Source organism: Garra rufa, chromosome 20 (genome assembly GCF_049309525.1).
Source record: "Garra rufa chromosome 20, GarRuf1.0, whole genome shotgun sequence".
Taxonomy (NCBI): domain Eukaryota; kingdom Metazoa; phylum Chordata; class Actinopteri; order Cypriniformes; family Cyprinidae; genus Garra; species Garra rufa.
The window spans coordinates 28,776,696-28,803,451 of NC_133380.1; the positions used below are offsets into that span (position 1 = coordinate 28,776,696).

The following is a 26,756-nucleotide window of genomic DNA, read 5'->3' on the forward strand; positions in this document are numbered from 1 at the left end:
TATTACAGTTGCTCTAGGTACACACACCTACATATGCAATGTGTTATATTGTGAAGTCCCCCAAGGCTCAATTCTGGGTCCATAATTGCGTTTTTTTATTACATATGCATACTTCCATTAGCTGATGTTATTATCATCAGATCTCCATAAATCATTTAGTACTCTGCTGGACTGCACAGAGAACATACATTAGTGGTTGTACTAGAATGTTTCACAACTTGATTAATATTGAGTACTCCCAAATAAATATCTATTATGCTTACTGAAGCCCAATAATCACATCAAGAATTTAGAAATCATGTTCGACAGCAGCTTCATGTTTTAAGAAACCCTTAGCACTGTTTATAAAACAGCATATTATCGTCTCTGTGCCATCTCTGAAGTATGCAAAATTCTCTCCCCTCCTGAAAGTGAGAAACTCATTCACACATTTTATGCAAGACTTAACTACCACGGAAGTGTTTTGGCTGGCTTATCAAAGAGTTCAATGCAGCTGCAAAAAATGCTGACTCATACTCAACTGAGGTATCACATTAAATGCCTTTAGTGGCTACATATGTCCCACAGAATTGATTTTAAGATGCTACTATGTCTTTACAGTGCCGACCCAATGTACCTTAGCAATATAATTACTAGTATACTCCAGTAAGATATGCCTAAACAAATCTGAAAGTTGGTGAATCAGCATTTAATCACTGTGGTAAAGATAAATTACACGCATTTGACTCAATTAGCACCCTTTAAAAAGTGCTGGTAAATGCGTAAAAGAATACACATTAAATGGTCTATTTATTTTCATTCTTTGTTAAAGTGTTCATAGTATATTTTTACTACATTTTTTACAAAATTTAAAAACTATTAACATTCACACGCACACACACACACACACACACACACACACACACACACACACACACACACACACACACACACACACGTTGGGTTTCCATCTTTTATGTTGATATTCCATTAATGTAATGGTTTTTATACTGTATATATTGAATTGTTTTGTTTCTCCTTACCCTAAACCTACCCCTTACACAAAATATCCTCCATTTGTAGATTAAAAAAAAATCAAGCTGTTTTCCTCATGGGGACCAAAACATGTCCCCACAGCAAATGTTGCCTTCTTTGTGGGGACAATTTGTATTTTATGTTATGAAAATCATACACACAAATACAAATATGTGTGTGTGTGTGCTATAGATTTTCCAATTAAAGTATAGATCTTGGATGATCTTTCAAAATTATGAAATCGATGTAGCAAAAATAAATCAGTTTTAAATAAAATAAATATCAACCCCTAGTACCACAGATAAAGTAAAGATTGTTCTAATATTCAATAGCATGTGTGTTGACACAGTAAACTCTGAAAACTTTGCCTCTTCATATTCTACTGTAGGTTAAACTTCACACTGAAATGACTGATATGTCATCTTGGTGAAAAGACTTGCTTCTCTTTTCCTTGGTTTGCTTAACTTGTATAGTATTATAATAGAATATTCTTTTTTTTATATAAAAAAGAAGAACTGATGCATGAAAATATTAGAGTTGCAGTTTATGTGGGAAGTGCTGTATATATTTTTAATGGTATTTTAAAATAGACAAGTTTGTCTGAGGTTAAGCATTCTGGGTTCCTAATAGGTTTGATTGTCCCAGCTGCCTAAACACATCCATGTTCTCTAGAGAGATGATCTTCCACAGGGGTCCAAAATAAAGATCCATTTGGACAGAGACTAAGCCATCAAACAGCCTCCTTTACTTGAATGAGCTTCAGATTTATCCAGGGGCAAGAAGAATTTCAGAAGCAGCCTGCCAGTTCACACTCTTGGATTCGTCTTCAAACACTCAGCCATGATGGTATGTGGATAGTTTGTGTGATGTTGTGAAGATTTGAGGGGTCACGTCCGGTTCTCATTCATGATGTGAAATGGATTCTTGTTATATGGATCATTAATCCGCGGAAAACCGCGGACATCTAAGAAGGAATTTAAGAGAAACAATTGTTAAAGAAACACATGTTAGTAATAGTTACTGTGGTCAGGTCTTTTGTTTGAATAATAGTTTGGCTTGACCAGAACACACGCAACGGGCAAAGCCTCTGTTGTGGGCCATAATTGCTTTCTATATGACACACAACTGTAACTGTGTTTGTCATTGCTTATTGAACCTAAAACAAATGGGTCCATCTGACATCAATTAGGGAATGTTTCATGTCTACATAGAAGATTTTATTTGGCAAAAGAAGCTGTGATCACTGCTGATGATCCGTCTCACGTATGGAAACTTTCTCATGTTATGTTTGGGCTGCTTTGTAGTTAATGAACAATTAAGGAGAGCAGTAAAACATGCATTGATCTTATTCACGCATGAATGCACTGGTGACCTAGAACGGCCCATTACTGCACTATTATATGGAAGAATTGCCTAACATGGACAATTTGAGTTGTAGATTTCACCGATATGAGTCTCGGAGGTAAGATGTTGTGATATACATAGAAAAATATACATTTAGCTAAATAGTACAACACTATTGCTATTACTGATACTTCAAATGAGGGTTTTAAATACAAACCTATGACCTTAAGTATTAAACTTTAATGCATAACTCATCCTGCACCATTTGACAACCTAAAACATGTGGCTTGTTAAGAAGAAGTGCTGTTGAGTCTGCTATTTTGCACACATTTTGTACTCTAGTGGTGTGTTTTTCATTTAAAGAATACTTTTTTCATCACATCTCTGGCTGCTACCCTGATAAACATTATAGTATTGCGCAAACTGTATCTGGTGAATCAGCTTTGGGTCTCAGTTTCAAAACACTGGTGTTAACAGAACATATGTTTATTTATAGCATATAGCATGAGGGCAATGACTCAACACAATCATATGTAGCTGATTGAAGAAAAGCTAATCACAGCACTGGTACTAAGCAAGCAATTCCTTACTGTAATACTGTATCCCACAGTGCAATGCACTTAACTTAACCTTGTAAAGTTTTAATTTTTATATTTCTTGATGCATTTAGACTAAAATGTTGAGATATTACTGCACAAAATGCTAAATAGTCTCTTTTTCAGCGTGATAACTAGATGCCTCACACTAAATTAAAAAAAACTGAGGGAGTAAAGCATACATCTTAACTGACTATTTTTAAACGTAGCAGACAGTATACAGTGGACTGGACAGTATTCAATAAGTAGTAAGCTAGTATTCCATTCTGAACACAGCTGGTATATTGTATGTCTGGCTGCAGGATGGTTTGTTTTCCAGCCAGATGACAGTCAGAGATTTATTATATGGCTGACCGGTGGTGGGTTTGGGTAAACCACAGACTGCAGAATAGAAACTAGTCTAAATTTTACCAGAAGTCATAGAGGGACACTTAAGTGATAAACCCTTTCACATTTGCTAACACTTTTTTTCTAATCAGGGAAGACCAGATCTTTTTCTCTAGTGAACATTTACTCAGATTAAAGGGTTAGTTCACCCAAAAATGAAAATTAGCCCATTATATACTCACCCTTAAGGTGTCCTAGTTGTATATGACTTGCTTCTTTCATACAAATGCAATCAGAGTTATATTAAAAATACACAAGGCTGTTTAGTATCGCATCGCATGTCTTCCATGAGAAGAGAAAGGGGTGGTTGTTGCTGGTTACTGTGTGATGACTGAAATTGCGAAATGGTCTTAAACCATTAGTAAATAAACTACAAACCATTATATTTTCTAATACACACACAAATTGTGTGTATTCTGACAGCGCTGCACAAGCTTGTTAGCCAGGGTTCAAAGTCCAAAGTGCGAGGGAAATCTGCGTGATGAGAATCATTCATAAATCTACTTCTGTCAGTAAAAAGTAGTACTGAGGTCTTCTTGCGGGTTTCCGCCAAAATAAAAGTCAACATTCATAAATGTTAGTATTGTAGTTTTACTGTTGTTCTGTATAATAAAATAGAAAAGTAACACAAAAATAATAACAATCATTACAACAGCTCTATTAATACATTTATTTTAACATTCTCCTTTGCTCAGAAAGGTTGCATTTATTTGTACATTAACAACACATGCCTGATTCAAGAAGGGGGTCTTAAAAATGGCCAAAGAATATTATTTTACTAACTTATTAATTTTAAGTTAAATTGTGCTTTGTTGGTAAGCTACTGTATAATGTCTACTAGAATGTTTAAAAAGTTCAGTGTTAAATAAATATTTTTAAATTGAAGAGTTTTGCAATTGAATTTTTTATATAAAAAAAGACAAAACTGTAAAAAGCAAATATTGGCTATTTAATTTATGCAATGGTGAAAAAAAATTGATTGGCAAAATACATTGGGAAAAGAACACAAAAAAACGTGTTCGGTAATCGGTCTTCGGCCCACTGTTTAATTTTGTTCAGCTTCGGCCAAGAATTTTCATTTTGGTGCATCCCTAAAAAAATCCATATTTAAATGGATGTAGGCCTAATAATCACTTTTCTCTAGCTTGCACCAGCAGTTGTACATGGAAGCAGCTCAACTCAGAAGTGATGAACACGGTCACCCAGTGGAAAGATCAAAACAACAGTCACAAATTAGAAGTACAAAACAAGGATTCGTAAAGAAAAATGTTAGAGGATTTCTATATAATCCAAGAGGAGACTGGTTTTCCTTCACTAAAGTCAGGAAAATTAGTTTCCTTTGCCTCTGCGAATAAACGTTGAGCTCCGCCGTCATCCGCCCGGCAATTTTTAACTTGTGGTGGGCCGTTATCAGCGTTAACGTGAGACTCTTATTGGGCGATAAAAAAAATATCGCTGTTAATCTATTCTCAAAGTTTGGTTGGGAGCTGGGTCTATACTACGCAAGATATGATGACTTTCACCTTGATATTTTAGCACGGATATATACCTAGCCGAATTGCACTGTAGGGGGTGAGAACGAGTCTTCGAACCTGTGTGTATGCCTACTGTGAAATTACCACATCACACGTGACGTGCTAACATGGATGCAGCTATGAAGCCGCTGGGTTTGCTTCAGGGCAGGTGCGTTGCTAGACCCTTTTTACTGGGGCACGTGCCCCAGTGAAAATCTGCTGTGCCCCAGTAAAATCTCAAATTTGAGTTATAATTTTCTTTGATAATCCCGAAATAAAGACATTAAACTATATGCAACAACTGAATTGACGCTTCTAAAAGCAATGCAGTTTAACCGAAGACTATGCACGCAGATATCCATGCCCGTGCGTGTCTGTGTATTTAACTGCACTGCACACGTCGTGCAGCCTTTTACGCAGAAGTACATGCAGTGAATAGTTGGTTACACAAGTTTGTATAGTTAATTGTGTTGTAAATGCAATTGTCAAGCAGTTTGTGATGCATTTTGGAAACCGGAGATGAGCCCCTGGTCTAATGCGCCATCTGGCTTGAGAAACCCGTTCTCAAAGACTTACTTTTAGTCATTATTTGGGTAGCACACATATTCTAAATGCCTTCAGCAGAATTCAAATTAGCCATTTTAATCTAGATTAATCTAGATTAAAGGGGTCCTATTATGCTCCTTTACAAAGTCTTTATTCTGTTTTTGGGGTGTACTTGAACATGCTCTCATGCTTAGTTGTTCGAAAAACGCATTATTTTTCACATAATTTAGATTATTACAATAGCTTTCTCCCCAGCCTGGCACAAACGGCTCGATTAGTTCCGGGTTCCGCCTTCCAAAAAACCAAATGTATTGTGATTGGCCAGCAGTCCCACTGCGTTGCGATTGGCAAACAGCGTAGACCGCGTTCCGCCCTACTGCGCCCCTTCCCAAAGCAGCAAACTAGATTAAAGTGATTCTTACCTTTTAAATATGGATTTTTTTTTTTTTTTTTACAAAAACACATCTAATTGATAAAGGAGGCTTTTACCGACCGCCCCAGGGCCATGTGAGGCACTTTTTTTTTACTATGGATTGACGTATTTTCAGTCTATGCTGTTCTATGAGTGGCAGAATTGATTTAATATAACTCTGCTTGCATTCGTCTGAAAGAAGGAAGTCATCTACACCTAGGATGCATGAAGGGTGAGTAAATAATACGCTATTATTTGTCCTATCGTCAGCATGCGAGATCGCGGATACGTGACATTATCATTATTGTGCTGATGTATTTAATTATTTGCATGCCCGAAACCATAAGGCTAGTGAAGCTATCTACACTGTATGATGAATAAATCTCTTACCACACACTGCACGTCTAGGCGCGGCTCCGACGCGTCCACGGATAATCACTAACGTTAGTCAATGTTCGTGTTTAAATTTAATCAGTCGTGGATCTGCGTGTGTTTGGACCCTCTGTACAACACACGTGAATGGTGCGGCTTCAGCACGGCTACCGGAGCAGTTCGCGGACCTTCAGTTAAAGCTGTGTTTAAATGAGCCGACCTACAGCTCGCTGTAGCATCCCAAATTTAAAGCGGCTGTCCTTAATACATGGGTAAAGTTAGGCGAATCCCCCACCCGCCAACGAATTGAATTTCTGTAGGCGGGATACCGCGTTGTGACATCATTGCATGCGGAAAACAAACGCTGTTGTCCAAACGAGTCGTTCCGTTGTAGTTCTTGAAAAGGTATTTTTTAAAACGAAATATCTCCTTTTGGAGTGGACTTTGATATTTGTAACTTTGTATATGTTTTTTATGCCCAAACATACACACCACACGCTGGCTAAAGTTCAAAAAGTGAAAAAGCATAATAGGACCCCTTTAATTCAAAGATTACAGTGAGATTAATCTAGATTAAAAAAAAAAATCTATGCCCACCACTATTTTTAACATAACTCAGTCTGAAAAAAGAAAGTCATATACACCTAGGATGCCTTGAGGGTGAGTAAATAATGGGCTAATTTTCATTTTTGGCTGAACTAACCCTTTAAGTCAATTTCTGTTGCTTTGTTTACTGACAGTTTGAAATATGTTGGCTTTTAAATAAAACTGCCATCCTACAACATATTCATATGTACAATGCAGTAGTCAATTAATGGCTTTCGAACAATGTTAAACAAAAAACAAAACAATTATGAAAAATAAAACAACTATCAAAACATCAAAAATGTTAAAATACCGTAAAAATACAAAAAAAACATTGTTTTGACCAGAAAAAATAGTAACTGTTTCATATAAAATGATAAAATATGTGCATGTTATTATTGGGTTTTTTTTATACAAAACGACAAAACACATGTGACAGTCTGATATTTAAAACAAATGCCTCTTTTATTAGAACACAGTTCAGCCTTTCAGTTAAAATCTGCCTTCGCTAAATATTTGACCCTTGCCCTAAATTGTTTTACCTGGTTTGAATTTTACTCATATGGAACTTCAAGCATCTGTTATCTATAAATAAGAGAAATAAACGAGCTGTCGGCATGTGAAAGCTGCTCTAGCTTTAGTTCCAGTGCTCTCCACATTCTGTCTATATATTTCTAAATCTCACTCTTTGCCTCATTTGTCTGAGTGGCATGTGGTCTTGTCACAGGGGCCCCAGGTCACGTTCCCCATGTGATGGGTCTTATTCCAAAGTTTTCCATGTGGCTGAGGTTTTTGGACTGAGCGTTTCCCCTTCAACGAGAGTTTCCACCTCCAGATCCTCTGGAACGCCACATGTGATCATAATATTACAAGAGGCTTATGGTCTCAGCACACGCCTGTGCAAGGTGTCCACAATCCCTCACGCTTACAGGACCCCTGGGAGAGCAACAATGCCAAAGCTAGGCTTTTAAATTTCGAATGTCCAAAAACAGCTGCAGTTTTAAAAATATTTTCTAATGTTATTTAAAGCTCTTGCTTTTTTGTGAACTTTTTCCATAAACATATAACATTGCAATGCAGTAGTGAATGTGTAATGTGAATATGCAAAGTGTAAAACTGAAAATGAAAACCAAACAAGTATGGCCCAACTGTATTTTGTGACATATGTATGATTTAAATTATGAAGAATGAGGGCTTGGAAATGCTTTTTGCATGTTGTACATGAGTTCTGCATGCTATATTTTCAATGGCTTTAAAATAAATCATAATTTGGCAAAAGAGGTGAAAACATTTCTCACCCGTTCTACACCTAAATGACACCTGTATCCTCTTCTAAAGAACTTTTTCCTTTTATTATTATATTTTTTGACGAACTTTATTTTTAAGCCTACATCCATTTTTATCTGAATACACATACAGATACAAATAATTTTGCCATTGCTACAGCTATAATTCGATTTGTTTATAGAGTATATAATTTGTGATTTCCAGGCCTGAGAAAGCATGGAAATGAACAGAATCCCTAAGAAGCCATGGAATACAGTTTTTTCCTTCTAGTTATGCTCTTATATAACGATTTTTGTTGCTAGAAAACACTGTTTGAGTGTGAAAGCTGTAACATATATATTTTCAGTGTATTTTAATAAAAAAAAAACTGCTCAAACTGATTGGAAAGTCTTGGAAATCCATTGGTCAAAAAGTTTTTGCTATTTAAAGTAGTTTTAGGACACACTCTTTATTAAAAATAAAGGTGCTTTAAAAGGTTCTTCACAGCAATGCCATAGAAGAACCATTATTGGTTCCACAAAATCAGCCAAAGAGGCATCTCTTTCTTCCCTTTATATAATCTGAAGAACCTTCTTTCGCCACAAAGAACCTTTTGTGAAACAGAGAAGTTCTTCAGATGTTAAAGGTTCTTTATGGAAACATTTAGATAAAAAAGGTTCTTCTATGGCATCGTAAAGCATCTTTATTTTTAAGAGTGCATGGTCTGGATGGACTAATGATAAGTTTTATTTTTAAGGATTATGTCATTATTATTTTAGAAGAGCAAGAAGACTCCTTTTTTTCCATCATATGATCTGTATCAGGATAGTTAGCCAAATCTCTTTACAGTCTCTGCATGATTTCTGTTCAGTAAAAGCACTTTTTTAGCCATCATTGTTATGCCAACACCGATTAAGGGTGTTTTCAAAGGGGCTTTCAAGGGTATTTTTTTCCAGAAAATTAATTTTTCAACACATTTCCATTCAGGTGTCAACAACAAAGTTCAGAAAATCACATCGAATCTATCTCATCTCATAAGCTGTTTAAAATTCTATGTGGACCAGCTATATCCCATATTCCCTCAGATCCTTCAGCCTTTAACACCCAACCATCATCCCAGGAGGACTACATGATGCAGACCTGTTGCCTTTGTATGTTTGGTCATGAAGTTTTTTGAGAGACTAAAGAACATCACTGACTCAGCTTCCCTTTGAACAATGCTAACCTTGACAGCCCAGGGGCTTATGAAAAATCCTTTTTGTGGTCTTCAGTTTGGTCTTCAATAATGCCATCTTTGAATCCAGCACCTGAGCTGTCAACATTTGCATTCTGCATAGTTGTGTTTCTACCTGTGTACTAATGACTGAATGTCTGAACACCATACTGTCAAGATCTTGAAGTTGCAGATGGTCTGTGATCAACACAACCTATAACTTTCTGGTTTGCTTCGGTTCCAAGTTGGACAAAAGAAGACTATAACAGATGGTGAGGATGGCTGAGAGATGGCCCCCTGACCATCCTTCAGAATGAGGCTGAACACAAACAGAAAAAATCATCACAGATAGCACATGCCTAGATCGCAACCTTTTTGAGCTCCAACCCTCCGGCAGGCGCTACAGAGTACTGAGCACCAGAACAAGAGCACAAGAGCAGCAGTGTTGCCTGGCTGCGGCTACTTTTACAATTTTGCCGCGGGCTGTTTTTTATTCCATGTGTTAAAGTGACCGCCCCCACAGCATGATTTCAACAAAGGGGGCACGAAGGGGATGGTGCGAAAAACTGAAGAAGAAAAATGCAGCTGGGATAGTTTTGGTCTAGTTTTGAATAGCAGTTGGGCTGTTTTTTTGTTTTGTTTAGTTTTTTTTCTGCAGACCTGGCAAAAGAGCAGCTTCTTCCTTCAAGTGATTTCTCTCATACACAGTTACTGTATAGCCTTATAAAGAACCTTCATGGCATAATTTTTCAGAGCATTGTGCAAAAAGTCAATCTTAAACATGCAAGTCTACTTAATAAAATAAACGTTGTAAGGGAAGCTATGCCAACCTAAAGCTGATTTGTTAATATAAACTTGAAACGAACACTAATGAGTTAAAAAAAATTCCAAAATCGTTCACTATTTAGCTCTCAACTCATTGGTTGAGCCAAAAGCTGACATGTTGAACTGCTCAAATAAACAGAGCGATTCTGAAAGTGCCAAAGTGTCACTTTAAGATGTCAAGCTACCAATATAGTAGACTGAAACTGGGATATGAGAATGTATTTTGACAACCAGAAGAACGTACACATCCACTCCCACAGGCTTCATTGAAACCCTGTGTGATAACGTAATAAAGCAGTGACTTAATACAGCAGCGCTGGTGTATGTTTGTACTGGCACTGTATTGATGATCTCATCAATAAACTAGACGTTCAGAAAATATTGTTTTAAAATCTTCTGCGTTGCACCACCTTTTTGCAGAAATACATTCATTCATTTCTGGTCAACAATTTAGGGACTTTTGGTCTGTTTTCACTCCACGCCCCGCATTCTGTCCACTGAAGAGCGGATGAGAGCTCAGACACACAAATACAGCTCATCCAGTGACTCAAAGACAAACAGATGACTGCACACTTACAGACACAGTCATAATAAAACCATCAACTGGGATATTTAACCAACTGTGCTTGAAAGCAAGAAAGAAAATGACACAGAATGATGCATTTGTTTCAGGAGGTTGAAAAAATTAATTTTTCTGGTTTTTACAGTAAATAGCTTCTAAAATAACAGTAGTATTCCTTTTCACCTACACTTTTAGCATATGGATTTTATTCCAGGGTTAATATATGGTAAATAATGCAATCTAGCATTTCAGCTTGTGGAGATTTTGATGCAATCTAAAGTAGGATGCTTTCAAGACACTTTTGTATCATCGTCTTTATGCTTTTGTTATCTGCTCTTTCTCAGGTCCTCATAACCGTGTGTCGCGGTGTCCTCCAAATGAACATCAGTGTCTGGGTTCAGACTTGTGTGTTCACATGAGCAAACTGTGTAACGGCGTCCCCGACTGCACTGATGGAGGAGACGAGGGCCCGCACTGCAGAGGTAATGACTGCATGGCATGGCTACAAACATTGCTTGGTTATATATTCTATATATATTTGTAGTTAAAAGACATTAATATTATTATACATATAACTAATCAGTCTTCTCTGGAAATAAAGCTTGGGCAGATACTTGCGAAGTTTACATTTTCTATTTAAACAAACCATAGGCAAAACAGCAAAACTTATCTGATAAATTATTGTGATCATTCACTAAACCTTATGTTTTTACAAACCCATAAGGCTTTTATTAATCTTTGGAACACAAATGAAGATATTTTAAATAATCACTCACCCATCATTTCTGTAGATTCCCTGAAGGTTCACATAACCAAAACTTTGTCAATTCAAGAGATTGTAAACTAAATCCATATGAATCAAAGTCATATGAAATTAAGTTTTCTTAAGAGACACAATCGCTTTATATGATGTTCTTTTTAATTTATATGGAGCCCCAGAAATTACATGCAGGGAAAATATTTATATCGCAACCAGTAATTAGTCACCTGGTTTTAAGTAAATCGTGAGCATGATTTACTATATATAGATATAGCACACGTACATCTCGGAGACGTCTATTTGACGTCTGCAAGACATAGTTCGCTCATCTGCAGTACGTCTATTGGACATTTCCTATCAGATGTCAAATAGACGTCTATTAGATGTCTTTAAGATGTTTATGAATTAGAATGTATGTAAAACTGACATCTTATAGATGTCTGCCAAATGAAAGCATCTGCTGTGTACAAATGTCTGGCAGACGTCTGTAAGATGACAGTTTTACAATTATTTTACAAATGTCAATTTGACATCTGATAGGAAACGTCTAATAGACGTATTGCAGATGTGAATGCAGACGTCAAATAGACATCTCCAAGATGCACGTGTGCTAACAGGGAAGTTGCAGACAGGACTTAATAAACTTAACCCACAATTTTTTCCAAATGTCAAGTCTGGGGTTCCATAAATTTAGGCTATAAAAGAGCACATCAAACATGGTCAACAGCAGCTAAAATGCCCTTTTTTTTGTTGTTGTGTGGACTTTCAATGGATGGACAAAAATTCGGAGAGAATATTTAAAAAAAAATTTTTTTTGTTTTTTTGTTACTGTTAAGAGAATTATGAAAGAACGGCTTTTGAAGTTAACTGACCTGTAGGTCAGGAGTTTGCTGGTTGAGCAGTTGGACAAATAAAAAAGGGTTAAAATTGTGTGATCAGGTATTTAGTTAGTATCGACTATGCTAAGAGGAGATCTGTTGATCTCAATTCACACTTATACTATGCCCTAAAAGTATGTATTCTTTACAAAAAGAATGTCCCTACACTTTTTCTACACTGAAAAGTGTTGCATGTCTCTTGCATAGCATCTTGTCACCATAAACTGCCCTGTCAATCATCTTGTCACAGTTAACATCCTCATATTCACACTCCACATTTCAAGAGAAAAGAAGTAGCATGCTGATCTGCAAGATGTAGGTCTATTATGTAGAGAACTCTCCTCATGCTTTTGCATAAAAGTGAATTTAAAAATTAATGGACAGACATATCTATCTAAATCTCACTAATTAACTGTCAGTTTGGCACATGTTGTTTTTATCTGTGTTTGAAGATATGAACCAAATCTTCCTTTGAATTTCAATGGGTTGTGGCCAATATACGCTGTTAGAGTGTGCATAGTTCTGTACGTCGACACACAAACAAAATACATTGATGCTAGAAAGTTTGTGAACCCTTAAGAAGTATCTTATAGACCATGTTGCCAGATTATTCTATCTGTAGATAAAAAAAAAATATTTTACAAATAATACACAAAACTGTTTGTTCTTACTTATTCATCTCCCCAAATGATGCTGGAGAAATATGTAAACCTTCAGGATTACCTGTTCATTTAAAGACAATTGGATTCAGTTGTTTCAGTTGTTTTGGCAGTATAAATCTGGTGTGAGTTTAGCAGCACTGCCCTACAGAAAGAACGGAAACCTTGATCGTGTCTATCAAAGGCTGGGCCTCATCACGCCTGTTTGTGGAGACTTACCATGTCTCAGTCAAAAATGTCTGATAAAACGTTGTTGATGCTCACAAGGCTGGAACACGTTAGAGAAGTGAGAAGTTTCTGTGAGGAGTTTGATGTCCATCAGGTACATAGTGTACAAATGGAAGAAATTCCATTCCTCTGCCAAGGAGTGACCACATTTCAGGAGGTCACCAAGAGCCTCAGGGTAACAAGGATCTACAGGCCTCTCTTGCATTGGCTTCATGTCCTTGAGTCTATCAGGCAAATGAACATAATTGATGTGAACAGCAGGATACTGCAGCAAGGAGGAAGCCACTTCTCTCCAAGAAGAACACTGTTGTCTGTCTAAAGTTTGCCAAATACCGCAAGGATAAGCCAGAAGACTATTGGAAGAATTGATTTGTTAATGGATGGGTCCAAAGTAAAGCGGTTTGGTTTAAATAAGAAAAATTACATTTGGCAAAACCAACACACTGCATTTAATAATAGCAACCAAATCCCAACTGTAAAGCATGGGATGACAGTATAATTATTTGGTTTGTAAATTACCTGCTTTGTTGTCTCTGGACCAGAACAGCTTGCCATCATTGATGAAACAATGAATAATGCATTATCTAAGAAAATTCCACTGCTGAAGGAGTGAGGAGGAAGGGCCAAAGATTCATCCAAGCCAGTATGCAGAAATGATCCAGAGTTACTGGAAATAGTGTGAAATTTTTCCCCCAGTTTGTGTGACCAACATTATACTGAAGTTAATGGTATAGTTCACCCAAAAATGTATTACTCACCCTCATGTTGTTCCAAACCTGTTAGACCTTCTTTAATATTCAGAACACAACATGCAAGCTTTTTGACCCTGCATAGACAGAAACGCAACTACCACGTTCAAGGTTCAGAAAGGTATTAAAGACATTGATAAAACAGTCCATGTGACCTCAGTGGTTCATCCTTAAAGGATTAGTTTACTTCCAGAACAAAAATTTACAGATAATGTACTCACCCCCTCGTCATCCAAGATGTTCATGTCTTTCTTTCTTCAGTTGTAAAGATTTTTTTTTTTTTTTTTTAGGAAAACATTTCAGGATTTCTTTCCATATAATGGGTAATAATTTGAAAGAACTATTCCGTTAAGGTTATAATGGAAAAAGGGTCTTATCTAGCGAAACGGTCGGTCATTTTCGAAACAGTTTGACAATTTATATACTATTTAACCTCAAATGCTCATCCTGTTTTGTCTCTGCGATGCGCATGCATGGTCTGTGTGATCCGGGTCAATACAGTTAGGGTATGTCGAAAAACTCCCATCTCGTTTTCTTCCTCAACTTCAAAATCATCCTACATCGCTGCAGAAGGACCGACCCAGTGTTTACAAAGTGAACATACAAAGAAGATCAAACGCCTTTTACAAAAAAGGTAAAACAGCATTGTAGGACGATTTTGAAGTTGAAGAAGAAAACAAGATGGAAGTTTTTCCACATACCCTAACTGTCATAAACTGGAATACATTACGCATGCACATTGCAGAGACGAGACAAGACGAGCATTTGAGGTTAAAAAGTATATAAATTGTCAATTTGTTTCGAAAATAACCGATCGTTTCACTAGATAAGACCCTTGTTCCTTGGCTGGGATTGTTTAGAGCCCTTTGAAGCTGCATTTAAACTGCATTTTGGAAGTTCAAACTTGGGGGCACCATAGAAGTCAGTTATATGGAGAGAAATTCTAAAATGTTTTCCTCAAAAAACATATTTTCTTTACGACTGAAGAAAGAGTGATTTACATGTTAAGTCAATGCAAAGATGCAATAGACATCCTACGACGCGAATTGAGCGTTTTTCGGGCGAAACGCGCAAGTTGAAAAATCTGAACTTTGGCGAATATAACACTTGCACCAGCAGCACCACACACATGCATTGTGGTACTCTTGACACGGAAGGGACGAAATTGTTAAATAAAGTCATTGTTTTTGTTTTCTTTGCACACAAAAAGTACTCTTGTAGCTTCATAGAATGAAGTTTGAACCACTGATGCCACATGGACTATTTTATTCCTTACTACTATTCTGGACCTTGAACGTGTCAGTTGCGTTGCTGTCTATGCAGGGTCAAAAAGCTCTCGGATTTCATCAAAAATATCTTAATTTGTGTTCCAAAGATGAATGTAGATCTTACGAGTTTGGAACAACATGAGGGTGAGAAATTAAAGACAGAATTTTTATTTTTGGGTGAACTATTCCGTTAAGGTTAGGGGTTAGTATTTATTTCATAATTGTGTTGCCAATCAGCACTGTCATTGACGAACAAAGAACTGTTTAGAGCTGTCCACTCTCTACATCTTTACATGTTACATCTTTATAGGTTAGTCATTGAATCATTCAGTCAAGCAGTTTGTTTAAAAACATTAATTCATTCATATACAAAACAAGTGACTGTCTTTAGTTACCCATTGGTTGACCATGCTTTGACTTCAGTTGGAACTATTTTTGTTTACAGACTAAAAATACACAGCCTGAAATGTAAATTGTATCTGAAGTTTAAGTTACTTAATATTAAATAAACCAATATTACTAGGGATGCACTGAAATTATTTGGCTGAAAATAGCAAAAAAAAAGCTCTTTCGGAGTTCGGAATAAGTAAAAAGTCTGAATAAATTATACCAAACAATGATGTGGCTTGATCAAATAGAGGCGCACACTAATGCAGAAAACATGTCAACAGTTTGGAAGCATTTAAAACTGTCAGAGAAAGATGCAAAAATCATTAAGCACAGAGACAGCGAGAGACTGTTTAGAACTGCATCGCATGTCTTCGATGAGAAGAGAAAAGGGTGGCTGTTGCTGGTTACTGTATGATGACTGAAATCGTGAAATGGCCTTAAACCATTAGTAAATAAACTACAAAAAGTTATGTTGTCTAACACACGCACAAATTGTATGTATTCTGACAGCGCTGCACAAGCTCGTTAACCAGGTTTTAAGGTCCAAAGCGTGAGCTTTGTTGGTTGGCTATAATGTCTACTAAAATGTAAAAAATGTTCAGTGTTAAGTAAATATTTTTAAATTGTTGTTTTGTAATTGATTTTTTTTTAAAGCAAGACAAAACTGTAAAAAGCTAATTTTTGCTATTTAATGTATGCAATGGTAAAAAAAATCAAGAGGTCCTCGCTGCAGGCTGTAGCGCGATGACGTAGCTGGATCAGGTCCAATACGTACTGTGCATTGTAACGCGCATGCGCAGTGGTTTATTTGGCTGATATTTCAATATAAACAGTCACATGAGTGAAAACAGCTTGATCTGACAGCTATTATCAGTTTGTCTATTGAATCTAATGTTTAATGTTGTTTTTCCCCCCATATACGTACATGCTGACACTGGGTTCTGCTTCAATTTGCTGATCAATGTAGATCACTATAGAAAAATGAGTATAGCCATTAAAGAAAGAACTCTTACCAGTCAAAATATCATTAAGCACACTTTTTTTTTGACATCTGACAAGATTATTATTATTTTTTTTTTTTTATTGGTGCTGTTATTATTTTTCCATTTACCTTGAATGTGCACTGGTATTTAAAGTATTTTACATACCTTATTATATTGTAACTTTAGGATTAAAATGACATAGAGACATATTTTTAAAATGACACATAATGACATATTTTTGCTTCCACTCAACAATAAATATGACCTGAATTAAATGGCTTCATTTTAATATGTTGTATGTACGCTCACTGAAAATAATACTTGACAAAGATATTATGCTTTTAATCCATTAAATTTAAATTAAAAAGCTCTAAAGTTATGCAATTTAAAACTTTAAAATGTTAACATTTTGCATGTATGTAGAGATCATCACATCACAGCATAAGCATCACATGTAAATTATTATTCATCAATTATTACTTATTAATATTCATCACTACTAGTACACAGGTTAGAATATCACAATACAATATTGTCCCTTTAAACCAGCACATTCACATTATTATTATTATTATTTTATTTATGCTTTAAACAACAGACACAGACAAATACAACATATATTATAAAGTCAGGGAAACTGAAAACAAATAAAAGAAAAGAAAAGAAAAATAAATAAAAAGTTACAATCAAAGAAATGCATGACCTTTACATTACTCAAATATTTTAAAGACAGAACATAAACGGACAGTTTTGATTGCTTTTCTATTAGTACTATGAATAATAGTACAGAAATAGTTTTTCAATTCTTTATAAAACACTGTAAAACAGGGTTTTTTGTTAGTAAAACAACATATTAAAAATGCAAATTAAAATTAGAGTGTATCTGCGCATTCTTATTATATTCAGAGATCGCTACTGGGCATGACGTCGGCAAAACAAAACACCGCGCAGGCGCCTAACAACATCCAGTATCAAAAAAGATCAAATTAACGAATATTTTATCATTAACCTACTATTATTACTTGCAAAATTTCATATTCACCGCTGCAAATTCACTCAACAAAATCCTTTATTTATTATTTAAAAAAAAAGAGGTTCAACAGTATATCCAAACTATTTCATCATCCAAAAAAAACTATCAATTTGTTGCATCTTTTTAATTTATATTTAAGGTTTTGTTTTGTATTTATTCATTTTTATTATATACATGTATAATGCTGACATTTTTGTACTTTTGTGCTTTGTACCTTGGCAATAAAAAGTAAAAAAAATAAACATCCAGTACGTATTTGTCACACTTCTGGTGGAGATGAGATGTCAGATGAACTTGAGGAAACCGGAGTAAATATTAAACGGTAATTTATTGTCAAAATGAACAAACAAACAAAACCACAGCACAAACCAGACAGGAAACATTATCGACGGACACAGAACTGAGGAAACAAACAACTTAAATAGGAGTGGCAGGGGGTGTAGCAAATTAACAAGACAGGTGAACCAAATCAAAGCTAATGGGGACAAACCAATAAAACACAGAACAACAGGGGGAGACAAAGGGAGAAACCAACTGAAGTCCATGTGAGGGGAGAAAACACTAGGAAACACTGACAGTAACGCCCCCCTCCAAAAAGACGCGTCCCACGCCGTATACTTCTAAAGGGGAGGGAGGGTGGGCGCCCTGGAGGCCGCTAGGCAGGGACATAGGATACAGGGGAGGCCTCCAGGGCGGGTCAGGGTGCTCAGGAGGCCATGGCGGATCAGGAAGCTCAGGGGGCCATGGCCGGATAGATAGTCCATGAGGCCATGGCAGATCTGGTTGCTCAGGAAGCCATGGCCGAGTAAACAGTCCAGGTGGCCATGGCGGATCTGGGGGCTCAGGAAGCCATGGCCGAGTAAACAGTCCAGGTGGCCATGGCGGATCTGGGGGCTCAGGAAGCCATGGCCAAGTAAACAGTCCAGGTGGCCATGGCGGATCTGGGGGCTCAGGAAGCCATGGCCGAGTAAACAGTCCAGGTGGCCATGGCGGATCTGGGGGCTCAGGAAGCCATGGCCAAGTAAACAGTCCAGGAGGCCATGGCGGATCTGGGGGCTCAGGAAGCCATGGCCGAGTAAACAGTCCAGGTGGCCATGGCGGATCTGGGGGCTCAGGAAGCCATGGCCGAGTAAACAGTCCAGGTGGCCATGGCGGATCTGGGGGCTTAGGAAGCCATGGCCGAGTAAACAGTCCAGGTGGCCATGGTCGGGTAAACAGTCCAGGTGGCCATAGTGGATCAGAGGGGTAGCCCCCCCAAAAAAATTTTCTTGGGGAAATCCAGAGCGTAGCCTGCCCAGGGGAGCACGGATGCTAGATGAGGAGTCAACTCTGGAGGGCACGCTGGAGGAGGTGTCGGCTCTGGAGGGCACGCTGGCTGTGATGTTGGCTCTGGAGGGCACGCTGGAGGAGCGGGTTCTGGAGGACTGAACGACCCCAGCGGAGACTCTGGAGGGCTGGGCGTCTCCAGCAGAGACTTTGGGAGAGCAGGCTCTGGGCGAGCGGTCACTGGAGGGATGGGCGGAACCAGCGGAGACTCAGGGAGGCTGGGTGGAACCAGCGGAGACTCAGGGAGGCTGGGCGGAACCAGCGGAGACTCTGACTTGACGGTAGCCATCTTGGGTGCAGATTCAGGCTTGGCGGCCATCTTGGCCAGGGACTCAGGCTTGGCGGCCATCTTGGCCAGGGACTCAGGAACAACGGCCATCTTGGCCAGGGATTCAGGCTTGGCGGCCATCTTGGCTGGGAACTCAGGAATGGCGGCCATCTTGGCCAGGGAACTCAGGAACGGCGGCCATCTTGGCCAGGGATTCAGGCTTGGCAGCCATCTTGGCCGGGAACTCAGGAACGTCGGCCCTCTTGGCCGGGGACTCAGGCTTGGCGGCCATCTTGGCCGGGAACTCAGGAACGGCGGCCATCTTGGCCAGGGATTCAGGCTTGGTGGCCATCTTGGCCGGGAACTCAGTAACGGCGGCCATCTTGGCCGGGAACTCAGGAACGGAGGCCATCTTGCGTGCAGACTCTGACGTGGCAGCCATCTTGCGAACAGACTCTGTCATGGCAGCCATCTTGCTTGCAGACTCTGGCGTGGCAGCCATTTTGTGAGCTGACGCTGGCATGGCGGCTGACGGGCTTGAACGCGGAGAGGAAGCCTGCGACACTGGGCTGAGGACCATCGTGGGGCTTAGGAGAACTTGGGGACACGTGGGAGGCAAGGAGGGAGTGAGGTCGCTGGAGTGATATGCAGAGGGCTCTGGCTGTTGGTGAGATGGGGTGACTGCTGCATGTTTCCAGATGGGAGGAGGATTACCATCCTCTACCATGACTTGAAACGGGGAACCACATAAATCAAGAACAAAATTTACAAAATCTGCTACGGGACGGTAGCAATCACTAGGAGTAATCAAATTAAACAAACTGTCATCCTTGAGTCCCATCTGGAAACATGCATTAACCATCTTGTCACTCCATCCCACCAGATGGTAAACGCTCAAAAACTCCTCCACATAGGTTTCAGAGGTTCCAGAGTAGGTCCTCAGCCCAGTTCATCTTTTAGTTTGGTCCGTCGATCTGTCACAATTCTGGTGGAGATGAGATGTCAGATGAACTTGAGGAAACCGGAGTAAATATTAAACGGTAATTTATTGTCAAAATGAACAAACAAACAAAACCACGGCACATAAACCAGACAGGAAACATTATCGACGGACACTGAACTGAGGAAACAAACAACTTAAATAGGAGTGGCAGGGAGTGTAGCAAATTAACAAGACAGGTGAACCAAATCAAAGCTAATGGGGACAAACCAATAAAACACAGAACAACAGGGGGAGACAAAGGGAGAAACCAACTGAAGTCCATGTGAGGGGAGAAAACACTAGGAAACACTGACAGTATTGGACCTGATCCAGCTACGTCATCGCGCTACAGGCTGCAGCGAGGACTGTCTCAAAAAAATAGCAAAATACATGGGGGGAAAACACGGAAAACCATGCTCGGTAAATGGCCTAGTGTTTAATTTTGTTCGGCTTCGGCCAAGAATTTTAATTTTGGTGCATCCCTAAATATTACACTTGCAATCTTGCTATTTGCTGAAATATCTGTTGATTGTCACCTTAACTATACAATGTTTTATGACTAAAAATCTCATCTCAGTGCAGATCAAATAGTGTATATAAGGAAACAAAAATCCTGGGTCTGTTGTAGGCGTTTCATATGCGGTTAACCTTAATTTACCTTTTGTCTATTTTAGCTTCACTTCTATATACACACACTCACTCTCTCTCATACACACAACTGTAGTCACTCTCTTTAGGCATGACACCAGTGGGTGAGCTCCAGTGAGGTGACACAAACCTGTCTGGACATGGACACGCAGACAAGGTGATGGAGGACAATACACCAGAAAATAACACCTTACAGAAGCTGTTTTAGTCAAAGCTACACTAACTTTACTTGTTTAAAATGAACAAAATTGGAGTGAGTGAGTGAGTACACTGCAAAAAATGCTTTTCTTACTTAGATTTTTTGTCTTGTTTCCAGCCAAAATATCGAAAAATTCTTAAATCAAGAAGGATTTTCTTGTTTTCAGAAAAAAACAAGTTAAAATAAAGTTTAAACAAGCAAAATAATCTGCCAGTGTGGTAAGCAAAAAAAAAAAAAAAAATCTTATTTCAAACAGATTTTTCTTTGCTTGTTTCAAGCAAAACACACACTTAATTTTGACTTGTTTTTCTAAAAACAAAATGATCATTTTTATTCATCTAGATAATCCTTCTTGATTTAAGAATTTTTAGATATTTTGGCTAGAAACAAGACAAAAAATCTAACTAAGAAAAGCATTTTTTGCAGTGTACATCATAAAACTGTAGTCCGTTGGTTTTACTCTAAATCTTGATGGTAGGCCTATAATAGTTATTTATATTTTCATTATTCATTATTTTTCAAGGCATGTTTATGTTCTATCCATAAAAAGGAAAAAAGGTCAAATTTGCAGTCGAAGTACTTTGAACCGAAAGACTTTGCAAGCAAAAGAGAAGGTGAAAGTACAGCATCTATAATCAAACACAAATCAACATTTGCATAGCACCACATTTGCTGTGTATTGACAAGGTTCATGAACAATGTTTATGCTGGTAATGTCTAAACCAGTTACTACTACTAATTTGCCTATAAATATCCTTGTCAAGTTATAGAAATCGTAATGTCTAATGTCAGTGTTGTATGTAAGTCAAAACAACAGCATACATATAAACTGCTAATAAGACATGATTTTAGATATTTTTGATGAGGTTAGTGACATATGATGTTTCACTAACAAAGTTCGGGAGGAGCGTGTCAGACACTTAGCGTAACATCACAAGAGGAACCCACTCAAGTCAATCAATGCCATAGGTACAAATACAGCTGACTCACCTCTATTCACCTGACGGTTTATCAGTATCCCTCCACCACCCCTACTCCGCACTCCGAGTTCTCGCTACTCCCATGGGGGGTTCTCTGGGCTCGGGACGCTCCCGAGCTCGGAGCCTTTTTTCCGGACAGCACGCCAATCACGCACTACCATACTCCGGCTAATTATATGTAAGCGTGAACTCGTGAAATTGCACTGATATGGTGATCACCTCTAACCATGGGTTCACCAGCGCACCTCAAGTCATCAGATTCAACCATGCAGAATTGTGGAGCCGAAGTACAACTCACATAATGAATAAAACAATGCTTTACTGCAGTCTCACTCCAAATACCTGTAGCCTGAAATATCATCAAAAGAATGATTTGCACTTAAAAATGTATGTTTCATGAGTGTGTATTGAGTGCAGACAGTCTAGCCCTTGTAATGCATTATCTCATTATCTCAATCACAACAAAATAAAATAAATAGATAATTTAGAATGATAACAGTTGCATTTCTGAAGGGATATCAAAAAGTACTTACAGTAATAACATACTGTAAGTGCATTTCTCAGTATGCGCTTATGTTTTCAAAGTCCTGCACAATTGCAAGCTCTAGTATGCAATGGCCACCATGACCAAATAAAATGGATTGTTAATGTAATTTCATGTTGTTCCTACATTATGAGTAGCTTTGTAAACCACACAGTATAGTACAGCTTCCCAATGCTGTCCAATGGCAGAAGCTGTGCATTTTAACAGTCTCTCTCCATGAAATACATTTTCTCCAAATATGATTTGAATTGAACTGCTTGATCTTGAAATTCATGATTTGGAAACATGCTATTAGCTCTGCATGGCTTCATGTATGAGGACATGTGTCACTTTATATACTCAATGTGAAGTCAGTTGTTGAAACTGAAGACTATTCAATCTGACCTTATACCTTGAGGAACAAAGAAATAATGTCAGCAGTTCAGTGGTCAGCAGAAGGTGAATTAGTCAAGCATACTGGAGCAGACGTTGCTGGCACAGAGTTTGATGTCTGAAGCCAAAGTATGTTACAGACTAAATGCAGCTTAATAGTAATTTTCTTAATGTAATAACCCTTAATGTGAGAAAACACATTTAGAGTGACATGATTTGTTAAAAGAACCAATGGTTGACCAATAGGGGTTTTTCATTTAACATTTATGCATTTGACAGACTTCTGGTCTTGGCATTGCTAGTGCTATGCTGTTTATAGTTTGATCAAGAGGAACTTTTCGGTATACAGAGAACAGAGTGACCAATATGGGATATCACACCTGTAAACATATGATCTAATAGTTTAATAACAGCATATTTATGGAAACCCGTTTCTGCTACTAAATAAAACTAATTGGGATTGCAACTTGCAAGTCTGAGGGAGGGAAAAAAGACAATTTTTCTTACAAAATTTCTTACAGTTGCGATTTGCGAGACTCAATATAGTGGACTTTTTTTGTGATTAAGTCAGAATTGTGAAATAGGCTATAAACTCACAATTTAGAGAGAAAAAGTCTGGATTATAAAGTAGACACTGGCAATTGCAAGAAAAAGTTGGAATTGTGAGATAATAAAAAGTCTTAAGTAGCTTTTTTAATTTTTATTCTGTGATGTAAACAAGCTTCGATACATATTAAGTATTTGCCTTAACCCTTTGAGCAGTACGGTCCCACATATGGGATTCTAATTTCTGTGCCCCTGGGAGTACGGTAGTGATGCGCGGGTCGTCTCATAACCCGCGGGCCCCGCGGGTAACCCGCGGGTCGGGTTGGGGCGGGTAAAGAAACTGTCACTTTATTTGCGGGGCGGGTTGGGGCGGGTCATTAAATACAAAATAAAATAAAAAAAATCAATGTATGTTGCGTGCAATTCCCTATAGCTCATATTACATATTTGGGAATATCTATTTTCATATTTTATTAAGTTCTTTAATAAGGTTATCAACACGTCACGTCACGAAAGCGCCAAGCAGCTCCCGCTGCCAGCCACAAGCGCATCAAGCGAACGCTCATTCGGCTCTGCAGGCCTGGTGCTATGCGTGTTTAAATCTCCTCTGATGCGCATTATCCTGCATTAGCCAAAATCATGACAGTCAACCACATCCAGTTATATGTGAATGAATGTAAATATTCGCTAAAAACACACAATAAAGACAGCAATGATGTAGTCAGGACTGTGGCGCCGGCTTGCTTTGAAATGTATTTGGTGATTGCGCCCGCTGCGTTTCCTGCACCCTAGTCATTTTAAACAGTACATAATAACGAAAACAATATCTTACAAATAAAAAGAAGCAGATTTTCATGATCAGAACTTCCTTAAACCAGTGAACCTTTAAACCTTTCAGTCCAAGGATCCAGTAAACGAATGCGTTCAAACAGAAAGTTCAAAACGATATTCATAAATGAAGCATATATACCCACATTTCTTCCGGCACCACTAACGTTACACCACTGATTATCTTGTTATTAATATGATTTGATTTATGGTTCATATTCATAATCGTACAGTATTGTTGCCAGTTTAAAGGGCGAAAAGCACTTTCGGTTTTCATTTGCATTACAATGCATAGTATGTCTATTTAATTGTCGCGGGTGCGGGGCGGGGCGGGTTGTAAAAATAGACACAGTACTGCGGGGCGGGCTGGGGCGGGCCAAATAATTTCATAATTGCGGGACCCGCGGGTTGAAAAAAACCCCGACCCGCGCATCACTAGAGTACGGTCCCACATATGGGATTTAGAACGTTCGGTGACGTCACGCAGCTGACAAATTCAAACTGCGCTTTGGCGCGATGGCTGGCGCAGAGCCAGAGACGGCGGAGCTCTGCACTTGTCATACAATCACAACTATGCAGCGTTTTTAACCACATAAAGCTTATTTTAGGTTTCAGACATTTAAATACACATAAGTACTAGTAAAACGAGACATTAAGAGTTTGTAAAATACACACATAGGTCTATGGAAGCAGCAAATAACCATCTATTCAAATATAATTTGCCGATGTGTTTTATTTCTATCACATACACATAGGCAACGTAACTAAAAGGTTCACTCTAATCCTCTTCTAGTTCACCAGCCACTTACTTGCATGTATTTCGGGAGAAACGGATGAATGTACCTGATGTAAACGCGGCTGACAGGACTCTCTGAACTGCAGCGCGAACAAACATGGCCGCGCCCATCTCAAGTTTCAAATCACGATCCAGATCATTTACATAGGGTTTTAAACGACGAATCATACTAATTCACACATATTTGTGAATCGGAATATTAGATAGTTCATGGCATGGTAAGCAAGTGTGTGAGTATTCTGGATAAAAAAGGAAAAACGAAATTAAAGCGATCTATCTGTCATACAGTGTTATTGTGGCTGTGTTGTGTCACGTGACAAGCATGACGCGTCGCCATGGAAACAATAAGGACGAACGTTCTAAAATAACGGTCGCTTAAAAAAAACTCACTCTCGGGGGTCCACTAGAATATTTTAAACTCACCACTGAAAGGGTTAAAGGAGTAGTTCACTTTCAGAACAAAAAAATTACCGATAATGTACTCACTCCCTTGTTATCCTAGATGTTCATGTCTTTCTTTCTTCAGTCGTAAGGAAATTACGTTTTTTGAGGAAAACATTTCAGGATTTCTCTCCATATAATGGACTTCTATGGTGCCCCCGAGTTTGAACTTCCAAAATGCAGCTTCAAATAGCTCTAAACCAGGAGTTCTCAGCTCTGGCCCTCGAGGTCCATTTTCCTGCAGAGTTTAGCTCCAACCCTAATCAAACACCTGAACAAGCTAATCAAGCTCTTCATCATTACTAGAAAGTTACAGGTGAGTTTGATCAAGGTTGGAGGTAAACTCTGCAGGAAAGTGGACCTCGAGGGCCAGAGTTGAGAACCTCTGCTCTAAACGATCACAGCCGAGGAAAGAAGGGTCTCAGTGTGTACTCTGTGTAGAGATTAAAAATATATAAATTGTAAATGTTTTTAGAAAATAACCGATTGTTTTCCTAGATAAGACCCTTCTTCCTCGGCTGGGATCATTTAGAACCCTTTGAAGCTGCATTTAAACTGCATTTTGGAAGTTCAAATTTGGGGGCACCATAGAAGTCCATTATATGGAGAGAAATCCTGAAATGTTTTCCTCAAAAAACCTAATTTCTTTACGACTGAAGACTTAAACATCTTAGATGACAAGGGAGTGAGTACATTATCTGTAAATTTTTGTTTTGAAAGTGAACTACTCCTTTAATACAATGGCCATTTAAAGTATTTGTGTCACTTGTTATGTATGAGAAATGTGAAATGCTGAACTAATTTTACTTCATTTTGAAGTTTTACTTTCATTTTGCGTTTTGTAAAAAAGTGTTTGGCTCAGTTAGCAGTAACCCATCAGAATACTATGTTACTGTAGTGTGGTGAAATGTGAAGTTCAGGCAAAATACCTGTCACATTTCCACTCAATCCTCTTAAGGATTAGCAATGAAGAATTTACTTCACATGCTTAGCTCTACATGCTTACACTCATCTACACACATATACCTACAGTACATGAATATCAATATCTATGTATACTGACACAGAGTATGAGTTTTGTTAGCTCTGTCCCAAAACCAAATGAGCTGCCTCGCTGCCTACTACCAACACAGGCATTTGTCTTTTAAGGCAGCATCCTAACTGAGATGGAACCTCAAAAGTGACTGATTTGGAATGCTCCACTTGCAGCTCCACTTGCCACACAAATAGGGCTTAACTTGC

At 38.3% G+C, this 26,756-nt stretch overlaps 1 protein-coding gene across 1 annotated transcript in view; it reads left to right on the forward strand.

Moving 5' to 3' along the window:
- The window catches only part of LOC141293509 (prolow-density lipoprotein receptor-related protein 1-like), an 84,657-nt gene that overhangs the window by 21,456 nt on the left and 36,445 nt on the right, over positions 1-26,756 (forward strand). Inside the window, exon 3 of the mRNA XM_073825540.1 lies at positions 10,981-11,118. Within this exon, the coding sequence (XP_073681641.1) occupies positions 10,981-11,118 (138 nt within the window). The remainder of the gene's footprint in view (positions 1-10,980; positions 11,119-26,756) is intronic.